Here is a 12,458-nt window from a genome sequence, read left to right on the forward strand (position 1 = left end):
GACGCGACATGTTTGATTTAAGTATTTTGTTGCTAAAGAGAACTAAAACTAATTGATGTTAAGCGCCAAAGTGTAACTAACCTATCACAAACAATCCAGCTTTCATGCTTTTCGTCAGAATCTAGTTTCACTTTTTTGAAACAATTCGGAAAGAGACATTTTAACGAAGACGTAAATGTAGAGAGGTTAACAAAGGGATGATTTTTCCTTGCCGGTCACTTTTAGTACACGATTTCACTCAAGGATTTTGTCCCGTTTATATTTATATCTTTGACAAATGTTTGCTTACAATCATTTGACAATCTCTTTGATATACCAAACGACAAAAAAACCTTCCAATTTGTCGGCCCTGGAACTGAAGCTTATGTGTAAAGACGCAATCGATAAATATTTGTCAGCTTGAAGTGGGTAAGCCGTGATAGATTTAGTAGATTTGGTAGTAGAAAATAATTTACCTTTATCAGCGTTAAATTTTAGGTCTTCTTGGTCCCGTTTCTTGAATAGTAAAAAATGTCCATTTTCTCTGTTGGACCATTGTTACGCCTGTACTTAATGTCCTTTCATTTCTTCCTATATAATAGCCGCCCATTGGCGTGACCCACAAATTCAAACACAACCAACGGAAAAATAAAAAAACCCGATTCATTTTTACATTGGTACTAGCTAGGCAAATTTCACATACATTATATGTGTCATTCTAGAATCTGATAGTAAACTTATAATATGCAATTTAACATAAAAATTCATGTATGTTTGTTAGGGTCTCGACATTATACAAATCACTTCGAGTGAGTTTTTTTTTCAGAAAACTCTACTATCTAGACGCAAAGTTGTCTCTATGAAAATTCAAATTTCACACTTTTTAAATGCTCCACTTTTCACCCTGACAAAAAAAGCATGATAATGATAGACAATCATAGACCAAACAATATTTCAAATATACAGCACAATGGGTCTCCCTGTTTGAAATTACAGTATACTGTCTCCCTGTTCAAAATTACAGTATAGTGTCTCCCTGTTTAAAATTACAGTATAGTGTCTCCCTGTTTAAAACTACAGTGTAGTGTCTCCCTGTTCACAGTATAGTGTCTCCCTGTTTAAAATTACAGTATAGTGTCTCCCTGTTTAAAATTACAGTATAGTGTCTCCCTGTTTAAACAGTGTAGTGTCTTCCTGTTTAAAATTACAGTATAGTGTCTCCCTGTTTAAACAGTGTAGTGCCTCCCTGTTCAAAATTACACTTTAGTGTCTCCCTTTCCATATGATTAATGTCGTTAGCAGATATTTATGTCTCAATCTATTGAAATTATGTTTTCTATTAATTGATACAAGATGTAATTTTAAGATGCATACAATTTCTCTTTCCTATCCTAACTGTGTACCTGTACCCCTGGGGTTTACACATGTGTACTTCTACTATGTCATTCATTTACGTTTATGTTAAAATTCCAGAAACCTTCATTTAAGATTTAAATATACTTCATTTCTACAACTAAATGAAATTTATATAAAATCTACAACAACAAGTGTTAGGATATTGTGATATCCCAACAACCGAATAATGATCATTAAAAAAATCTATAGCTACAAGGCAAATGCAATGTTTGTACTCCTACACCATAACTCAGCTAAGACTAAAATATCCTTACAGCTACAGTGACGTGACATAAGTCTTTCACGTTTATTTACCTTACGTTATATCTTTTACATTTCTAATTTCTTTCCATGAATTCTCTTGACAACGTTTAGGGATTGATTTTGACAATTTTTGCCATTTTTTAAACAACAATAGCCATAGTTTCTTCTCTTAATACTCGTTTAGTTTTCCGTTGTTTATTTCAGGAATGATACGAAATGACCTCCACTGCTAATTTTTGTGTGACGCTATTTACCTATATTCCTTACAAAAATGACGTCAAATTGACGTCCCGAAAATCGCACGCTGCAAAGAAATGATAACTTTCGTGGTACTACACAGCAGAAAAAAATGGAAATTGAATCAGATGAAACAGGAAGCGATTCCTCATAAGTGTACAAAATTGCATAAAAAATTATCCGTGAATGAAGTCAGGAAAATTCATTGAAAAAGGTAAGAAATACACAGACTATTTAGTAAAATAAAATAAAAAAAAAACAAACACGTGACACGCCACTGTAAATGTAGATTGTTTACATATCCAACTTTAAATAAATTGTATACTATTGCAAGCAAATTTAAATTGCATACCTCTATAAGTGAATTTAAGTGGTATGTCATTATAACAAATTTAATTGTGCATGTTTATATTTAAATTTGCATTATCGTTTTTTTCCGTTTTTGTTAACATAAAATTAAAGGTGGATATTTTGTAGAATTCCATACTACGAATAGAAATCTATAAAAGTGCAAAGATAAATATTCATTAAATAGAAACTCTATCCTAATATTTAAACAAGTCACGTCGAGTTGCTCGCATACCAGTGTTTGTAGGCTCGTGGATAGTACCGCTGACTGATGGATTTGGTCATGCGCGGACAGGATGACCTTATATCCGGTGTTGCTGATCTAGTCCTGATACACCCGGTTAAGCATCTCCGCACTTCTGTTGAGACCGTCTGTTGATTGGCCAGTCTTTCACTACAATTTTTTATTTCTGTTGCTGAAAGTGATGTCATAGACCGGTTCAAACTTAACCCGGAGGTCGCGTGCTCCGATTTCGTATCGTCGGTAAAATCATGACTCGTTTTGGGTCTGTGCATCCGGTCAACCATCTTGGCGATGCTTTCTTTCGACATAACATCAAATGCTGGTGCCCTTGGCATGTAAACTTGGTATTCGTGGTTATATTCCATGTCTTGGTTCCTTCTTCGAGACGCTGCTGAGCATGCGTGCCTTTGTGGTTGTATTACCGGAAGCTTAGATGGTGATCGTAAAATTCGTCCATCAATACTTCCGGAATAAATATTTTTCAGGTTATGATCGAGTATACTGTGATAAGTGGTACAAAACGCCATTGTCATGTCAACACGGAAATTCAGCTGTTATAGACAACAAACTTAAACACAGGAATGCCGCCGATCTCTCTCTCTCTCTGTCTCGGTTCTGTCTCACCATTCCCCGGGACAAAAGACTTCCGTGACTTGTTCAACAGCAGTGTCACTATCACCTCAATTTACATCAGAACTGAATCCAGGTCATCACAGATATTTCACTAACTTTTACATTCACACACATAGTAATATGACACGGCTTTTCACCAAGTGATTTTTAAACCCGTATCAAGTATATTAAAACTAATACCCAGCAGAAAGTAAAACAGCAATGTCTGACTGAGATTGTGTAGACACCTTCCGAAATCTACCTAGGAGCAGACAAGGTATGGCAATTCACAAGTACCTCCGTCTTCTTTAAGACAAAAAAGCACGGTCAAGATATATGACATAGCTGAATCTCCAGTAATAAATCACTCGTGGGCAGTAGCATGAACTATCAGCCTTTCTTTTACTCTTACAGGTCGGGGAATACCCGAGATAAGGGAAGTTTAATTTCAATTGGAAACCCCATTTATCAGTATATCATAGTGTTGTGTAAACAGTTGTCGTGACGAAATAAATTCCTGATTGACGTTAACCCATTGAATGATTCGGACACGAATGATTTGACATAAACCTTCCTGTCGCGAGAGTAAACAGAGTTTTTCACTGCGTGCTTACCTAAAGGCGTCATGTTAGCAGGTAGGTTTTTAATAAATCACATACATATCACCTTCATATCGAAATATATTTATGAATTCTTCCACCACCTCTCTTACGAACTATTATAAGGTGTAAACTTGTCCACATTAAAGAGATCTGTTTCCTTACAATGTCTGATAAACATGATCATCAGACCTGACAAAGCTTAAAAAACAAGTGCTGTTTTATAACATTTTTCTGCAGTAGGCAATAAAAAGTAAACGAATACCAGTTTTATCCCTTAGGCTTATTTCTTGTGTGGTGAGAATGGTTAAGGCTTAGTCACCAAGAGGTTACCGCCCAAAGTTTGGCTGCCAGGGCACACCAATAAAAACATTCACGTGAGATATATTACTAAGCTATGTACATTTTTGCGTGTGAAAATAACACTTTGGGGCAGTTTAAATGGTTGTAATGTAAAGAAAAACAAACGCTGGATACTTAATATTCTTAATGGTAACCTCAAATCAACATCTTCTCTATCGGTAAAGAGGCCATATTTATTACAGAGGTCATTTCCGGTAGATTTATTATAGAGGCCATGTCCGGTAGATTTGAGAAGTATGACTCCGGACTCTACATCATTAAAGAGGTCATTTCCGGTAGATTTATTATAGAGGTCATGTCCGGTAGATTTGACAGGTATGACTCCGGTCTCTACATAATTAAAGAGGTCATTTCCGGTAGATTTATTATAGAGGTCATGTCCGGTAGATTTGGATTGTGTGACTCCGGACTATGCATCATTATATAGGTAATGTCTGGGAGATTTGAGAGGTATGACTTCGGACTCTACATCATTAAAGAGGTCATGTCCGGTAGATTTGAGAGGTATGACTCCGGACTCTACATCATTAAAGAGGTCATTTCCGGTGGGTTTATTATAGAGGTCATGTCCGGTAGATTTGGGAGGTATAACTCCGGACTCTACATCATTATATAGGTCATGTCTAGTAGATTTGGATTGTGTGTCTCCGGACTCTACATCAGTAAAATAGTCATGTCCAGTAGATAGGATTGGTACGTAAATCACATCTCTCCTTCTTATGACTGTTAACGGGGTCAGAGGTCACTCAGCGTACATCTGTCAGGTGGTAAACCACATCTAACACTATTCTGACGTGCCCTGACCTACCTCAAACATTAGGTACACAAAAAGTATGCAACGTGCAGGTGTACACAGACATCATTTGTTCCGTTGACTTGTTATGTTTCTGCCTGTAAACAAGGCTAATTTGGGACTAACCTAAACAATTGTGGGCTAACAAATTAAATAAGATTCGTTCAAAAAAGATATATTGATGTGTTACATTTACTACATGAATTACTCAACAGCAGCAGTTATATCACGGTTGGTTGACTTTTTGTGCAGCGTGTGTAACGTCAAAAGCTTCGTGTGCAGTGTTCACATCATAGTTTAACATGTCCGCTAGGTAATAATTATATATGTATGAGCGGTAGATATGCTCGGTGTTTGATAATTAAAAGAACAATATCTATCTATCTTATAACATGCATGCCGGGCTTGTAATAGTGTTATATATCAGGTCTGTGATATAAGTATAACAAACAAATCTGCCCAGTGTATGATAATTAAAGCAATGGTCCATACGAACGATGTTTAATGATCTATATTACATGTAAATATGCCGGATGTGTAATAATCTTATTACAGTTCAATATGTCATGTGTGTGAAAAATCATATTACATGTAAATATTCCGAACTTATAACAAATCACAAAGTCATGCAGTATTTCCTGTGTGTAATTGTCATATTATCCGATATGATAATACAGATACATATAAGTTATTTGTAATTAGTGTATAACCGGTCCATATGCCCAATGGAGAATAATGATGTGACCGTGATTATTTTACACGGTATGAACAGTGTGTGTAAATTTCCTGAACATTTGAACAAGGTTAGAATGAAGTATATACATATTTTGTAATTAGGTTAGCATACTGATTAATTATAACTTATCACCGCTAATCAACACTCATCACTCTAACCAAGGCATAATATCGGGTAATTTCACCCCTCAGCCAACACACTATTCCTAGTCCAACTGTAACAGGACATTAAGACGAAAACAAAATTTTAGAAACTATACTGACATAATTTTTACACTCCTAAATATACTTTGAGGCTATTTCAGTGTCACCATTGAAAATAAACGGGGAAATCCCCCTAATTATTGCAGAGGATGGATTTCAAAACGAGGCACTCTTTTGTAAATGATGAGTGCCGCATTTTGTACTGTCAGTAGTGGTTTAGGCTAAAGACCGGTTTGTGAGGTTTTGTCTATAAAGTACATATGTCATGTTAGGATATAACCGAAACCTTCTTCAGTTTACGTATTTAAAACGTATTCAATTCAGTCGTCACCATTTCCTCTCGGTCAATCATAAGGCAAACACTGTTATTGTATTATTCCTTTCTGATAATTTCATACAAATTGCAAACTTATGTGTGTCATATTACCACGCGATGCCATGTAAAATCTGTTTAAACAGTACAGCTTACAAATGTGACAATTATTTTGGTAGACTTTGATTTACAAGATCACGGGCGGTCAATGGCTAACTATACTAACTCCCTATTCTATGAAACCTGCGCGTTTTGCGTGACCGGTTTTGTTCGCCACCGCTCCAGGCGGGTCACAAATATTTGTGCAATCTTGTGAAGTCCCATCTTATCGCTGACATAACTTTTTACATGTAGGTTTTCTACTTTTTTATCTGCTTGAAATTTCTCATTTATTTCTCAGCGAAACAATTCCCTTTAAGGAAATACACGTCTTTTAATTCAAAAGAGAATTAAATCTTACTGTCCCTTTATCATCGCCTGTTGAATTTCATTTGTTTACACATATAGAAATGTTATTTCTCTTTGAAGTAGGAGATGTGCACCCGATACCGAAAACCAAGATGGCCGAGACAGATTGTCTGATAATGCCCTTTCCCTTGCACCTGTTAAGGTCATCGTCACCTTTTATTTGACATGTAACGGTGTCTGAATATCCACTTCATCTGGTCGTAAGCTGTTGAAGAAGCAGTCGTCCTTTGATGCTGGCAAGTTATAATGTACATTATTGGTGTTAATAGATACGTATATCAGGTTTATCAAACGGTCCGGTCATTTCAACCTTAAGACATCATTTAGACAGCATTAACACTGTAAATATGTTACAGTTGTCAAATTAGCACCAGTTGGAAGGTATTCTCGGACATATTTGACAAAACGCCTATCAATCTGTGTCATCTTTGATGCAGAACATCCATATGTTACAGTGCAGAGGTTGAATGGATATGCCGTCGAACTCCATTTGTCATTTTCGGTGGCCGGAGTCTTTTAAATGACGTGACAAGCGACCTATGTATCCGCCTTGTGTGTTCACTTCAGCTTCACATTCGAACGTCACAGCCACCGAAGGCAGAGTTGGTCGGACTGCTCTAACACCCGGACGTCACGGTGATAGGGCTGATTTCCAAGTCCATCTAGTAGTGTAGAATCGGCCATCCTCAACAAAACCATGAAGACCCTACTATTCTGCTTGGTTCTCACGACCTTGATAAGCTTGGGACTGTGTGCTTGTAAATACAGGCCGGGACGCCGTCAAATAACAGGTTGGTTAAAGCTATGTTAATTCACGTACAATTTAATAACAATTTTTTTGCTCGATTTTGATAATTTGATATAACTGTTTAAAATATTCCAATTGTTACTGTAAAACAGGTTATTTTCGCGGGGATTATATTTTCGCTATTTCGCGGTATATAAACATGATAGCGAAAATCAAATCCGTGAAGTAATGAGACACATATGTATTAAATGTCATTTTAAATTCAGATCATGGAATTTTAATTCGTTCAAATACAATTCAATCATTTTAAAAGAAAATCGCGAAAATTTTGACCCGAGGAAATTACAAACTATACAGTATTTAATAAGAATACATTAAGATAAGTTAACTGAAAACTCATGGGATACTAAACAAATAAATTATACCGTTATAAGCAATAACATTGTTCTCAGTAACAGGAATAATAGGTATTCAATATGTTTCTGTATAAAATAAAAACACACTGATGCCAAGTAGTGTACGATCATATTGTATAACAAAAGTATTGCCGGAAATGAAAGGAAAACGTAGCACGGGTTCGTGTGATTAAGCAATTTTTTTTAAAATACACACACATACACTTGACTAAAATATATACATTTCTAATACGTGTACTGAATTAGCAGCATGATTGATGAATGGTATTTAGTCAAAATCGTTTAAACGGTTGATTTCGGGCAAGCGTTTTAATACTTAAAATTAGACTCTTCACAAAATTAAACACTCTCTGAAAGAAGTTGAAAAAGATTATCAGCTTCAAACTAACGCTAGTCGACACTCGCTGTTATGTCTACCTCCCATCGCTGTTTTGATCGGGATTAGCAGAGATCATCACGTGGCCTTACGGAGCCTCGTTTCAACCCGCCGTTTTCATCTGATTTTTTTACTATGTATAATTATGTAATTAGTCAAAACTTGATTTGCATGACATGTTTCAATTTTTACTTTGTAAAATTACCTCTTGTTTCACATTGTACGCGTGACAGATTGCAATAAAAGAATTTAAATTAATCTGAATCTAAAATTGCATGCGTAAAGACATTGTTTACACTCTCCGACTTCGTGTTGGGTCGCTCCTATTTTATTGTAATTTTTTGACGCTGTTAATAAAATGGTTATGCAAACTTTAAAATTTTTTAAAATAATTAACAGAAAGAACACAATTTTTAACGGATATTTTAATGTTATAATGCTTTTTAATAGTTATGAAATGAATATAACTATTTAGTAACTTTAAAGAGCCAGACCCACTCCGTTATAGATATTTTTTCATATTTTATTGACTGGAAATGTTGTTGTATACTAATACATAATATATAAATAAAGACTTATATAAAGTTTCGAACATGAAATTCAAAGGGTACCGGAGATATCGGTGCCGGAATTAGTCTCATTAATCAACACTAGGATATGAATATTGATGAGGAAAAGTCACGTGATACGTTCAGACGCGGTTAGAACCAAAACTAAAATGGAGGAAGAGGTGAGTAGTACGTCCATGTGACACCGCTTGTAAAGAGATTTTACCGATAAATGCAAAAAATACTCTATATATTCTGTATGGAATCATCTAACGTATGTATTGATCACATCTTTCAATGCTTAGCTATGATAAATGCAAAAAATACTAACGAACTATATATCTTGTATGGAAAATGATGTATACTACACGAGAGAGCCAAACAGAGAGCGATACGAATGCTTCAGAGTCCGTCAAAACACATTTTCTTCCCCGCTTCCCTCGCACGCTTTCTGCCATGTTGGAAGACGGCAGATTTATTTACAGTTCTTTGCGCATGCGTCAGAGGGCATGGCTTCCCGCATAATTATGAATTAGCGCTGAGTCGTTTCGAATTCTTTTTTAAAACTATTTATTACGTTAGATTGGTAGCGATTTACTTTTAAAATGCAGTATTACAGGGTTAGTCAGAACAGAAAAATAGAAAATCGTGATTTTTTTTGGGATATAAATTAATGTCGGTCAAGGAGTGGGTCTGACTCTTTAAGAAATCAAAACACAGCACCAGATATAAACCAGTTACAAGTTAACACAATATCACTGTAAATGTATAAGTTGGGAAGCTGTGTACTGTATAACATAAACTCCACCATTCTCGAAACGTTCCTTGAGTTGTATTTTCCTAATTAAATTTTTAATGATATGCATATTCATAAAAACACGCGATATTTGAGATAAAATTCACACCTAATTAATCATAACACACAAAATGTGGTTAAGAAAATACTTCAAAGTTACTTCCGAATCCAAGTGTGGTATGGAAACCGTCTTGGGCGTTGACAGATTGAGAATTCTTAGCAATACTATTGTTATAACCATGTATTGACCGCTAATTACATGTCTGGAGTGACGTCAGGACCTGTCAAACACAAGCCAGGAAATCCCAGGGTTTAGCGGGAATTTTCGGTTAAATGTATTCATAATGGTGTCATGTAAGGATGGGATTTTTATTACACTGGTAATAAAATTATCATCAATGAGACTGAAAAAAGTGTTATTACAGATTTGTCCTTAATACGTCCATATACATTATTGGTTGTCTGCACCAAGCTGAACTCATGAATATTCATTAGAAGACAGATGAAATGTAGATTACCTGTTATCTTCGATAATAAAAGTCACACAAGCATCAAAATTGAAACAGGACATTATTAAATCACAGGGTGATTATAGAATCAATCATTTAAAAATATGCACAATTAAGTTATAAGCAGATACAAAAGATAAGCCATTAAACTTACAATGTTAATCATTTGCTTTAGTAAACTTAACACAGATCTTAAACGTATCCATTTTCCCGGTAGGGTTGGGGGTCAAAGGAAATTTGCGAGCCGAAAAGTTTGTTGAAGTTTGATAAAACTCATCTGGACTTTCTAATATTTTCATTACTTTTTAGCTTCTATAGACCTTTCCTTTACATACAAATGAGCGCTATTGAAATCTTCTTCTCTGGAACCCATTTTCTAATAATGATTAAAGGAAACGGATGTCCTCTAGTCATCAGAAAAGACTATTTGAAAGTTTATTCGCGTCAAATCCTAAAGAAGCGAGCATTTGTAATATTTCACATGGCTGTTAGACACGCGTAACTTTTCTGATGACCATCAGTGATCAATGAATGATTATCATTCAGCTGAGCGTGAACTAACTTATTTTAGCTACAAACAGATTTGTTACTTTTAAAGCCAGTGCCACAGGTGCGTGATTACCATTAGTGTGAAAATACATATTTTGCTACTTAATCTTTCCCATGGTTCCATGAACTGCACCAGGAATACTGTTTTTCATTCGAGAAAAAAACACCAGACTAGTATAACTCCCAGTGACTAGATATTACCACGCACATTGAAACTATTTTCACGACGTCCAGTCTCTGTCGTTGAAATAAAGCCTCTTAGAAACTGCAAAAAACTGTTATAGACGCAGATTTAAACATTGTAATAGTTCTCACCTTTGATACAATGCAATTTTTTCAGACAATGCCTTTGTGTAACTGTTGTAGAGTTCGGCCGGACTCGGTATTTGTGTGACTTTCCTGTCGGTAGCAACGGAAGTCGGTTCAGCATCACGTTTGAACTAGGGTCAAAGTTTTCGACCGCCGACTGTAACGAATGCGAGTGTACAGCTGATGGTATGCGTTGTTGTGGGTAAGCAAGTCTGTTTATATTACATGTATCAATGGGGGAGGGGAGGGGAGGGGAGGGGGAGGTGAGGGGAAGTAACACTAGTTATGGCAACTGAAGGTGTTTGTTTGATTTCGCCTGACTTTTTTTTGGACGAACGCTCGACAGCAAGGCGACTTTGAATGTTTAGTAAGGCCAAACTCGAAGGATTGCAAATTAAACGTTACAAAACAACACTTAAGAAAGGAAAATTTTCACGTTTTCAAAAATATAACAATATTACATTGATGCTGGTGATAAAACAAAACCCGAACCTTGAAACTTTCTTGGGTTTCTACCTTTCATGAATCGCTTTTCTAAAGACATAGCCTTTAGCGTTTTTGTTTTGTTTAGGTTTTTGTAACATTAAATTCAAACACAAATATATCGAAGTTTTAATGCGAAGAAGAATAGATTATAGGTGTTAAGTGTCCACATCACAGATTCTGATCTTTATGGATTTTAGTTCCGACCGTTTTGCTTTCAGTTTCGGTATTAATTCTGGGGCTCCTGTTTTCGCTCCCGATGGTTGCCACGTGGTAGCTGATGGATGCAACGCCAGAGTGGTCTATAAGTCGGACAACCGGACAGACTGCTACGCCCAAAACTATGGATATAACCGCCGTTCAATGAGTCCCTACGCCAGACCATTCGACCCCTTCATGGATGCTTACGGTATGTTTGAAATGGGTGGACCAGGAAATGCGATGGGACAACGTAGGGGACAAGCCAACGGTGGAGGGGAGATGGAGTCGGAAGGTCTTCTGCCAATACTTTTACCATTGTTGATGGGGTCCTTTGGTGAGGCTGCAGCTTCGGCCCCGGTTGGAAGAAATTCGGAAGCTAACACTATGGCTGGTGGAGCAGGACCTCAGACAGGAGGAATGGTTGCCATGAATCAGCTCCCTCCTTTATTTCGACTTATGTTCTTGTCTAGTATGTTCTCTAGCTAAATATGACAGAATTAATTCTTATTTTATCAAACTCTTAGGACATTTTTGACGATTGTCGTAAAGCCACAAGTAAACTATTTATCACGTGATCTTAAAAATGCGCAGCTTACGCATGTCCCGGTTACAAAGACATCTAAAGACCTATTTTAGTAACAAACTTCGTCTTTTCTTACAAAGAATAGAGACACGAAGTGATTACGTTGTTATCTCTCTATGAAGATATGAAACTAATCCGCATAGATAAATGCATACTAGCAAACTACCTTTCTTTTAACTTGTAAGTTCGGAGTAAGCGGCTGCAGACTGCTAAGGTATATATTGTATATAGAAGGTTAGTTGTATGAATATTAAACATATCTTAGACTTTTACAAATCCCGGATTTTGTAATTTTTCATGCAAGAAAAATCAGCGTCTTTTTACTTACATGTTAATCTTAATTTGAAAAAAATATCATGCAACTTTTAACGTTGTCGTGGCGTCGT

At 36.1% G+C, this 12,458-nt stretch overlaps 2 protein-coding genes across 2 annotated transcripts; one reads left to right on the plus strand and one right to left on the minus strand.

The window, feature by feature from the left end:
* Positions 1-2,436: 2,436 nt before the first annotated feature.
* Positions 2,437-2,994, minus strand: LOC132549836 (uncharacterized). Its single transcript, XM_060213812.1, has one exon. The coding sequence runs from the start codon at positions 2,992-2,994 to the stop codon at positions 2,437-2,439; it is 558 nt and encodes a 185-aa protein (XP_060069795.1).
* A 4,257-nt stretch (positions 2,995-7,251) lies between these two features.
* Positions 7,252-11,975, plus strand: LOC132550068 (uncharacterized). The gene is made up of 3 exons (XM_060214081.1): positions 7,252-7,345; positions 10,863-11,007; positions 11,510-11,975. Exons 1-3 carry the CDS (start codon positions 7,252-7,254, stop codon positions 11,973-11,975), a joined length of 705 nt encoding a protein of 234 aa, XP_060070064.1.
* Positions 11,976-12,458: the final 483 nt, after the last annotated feature.

Source organism: Ylistrum balloti, unplaced genomic scaffold (genome assembly GCF_031769215.1).
Source record: "Ylistrum balloti isolate Yb309-2 unplaced genomic scaffold, AGI_CSIRO_Ybal_v1 Utg369622, whole genome shotgun sequence".
NCBI classification, from domain to species: Eukaryota; Metazoa; Mollusca; class Bivalvia; order Pectinida; family Pectinidae; genus Ylistrum; species Ylistrum balloti.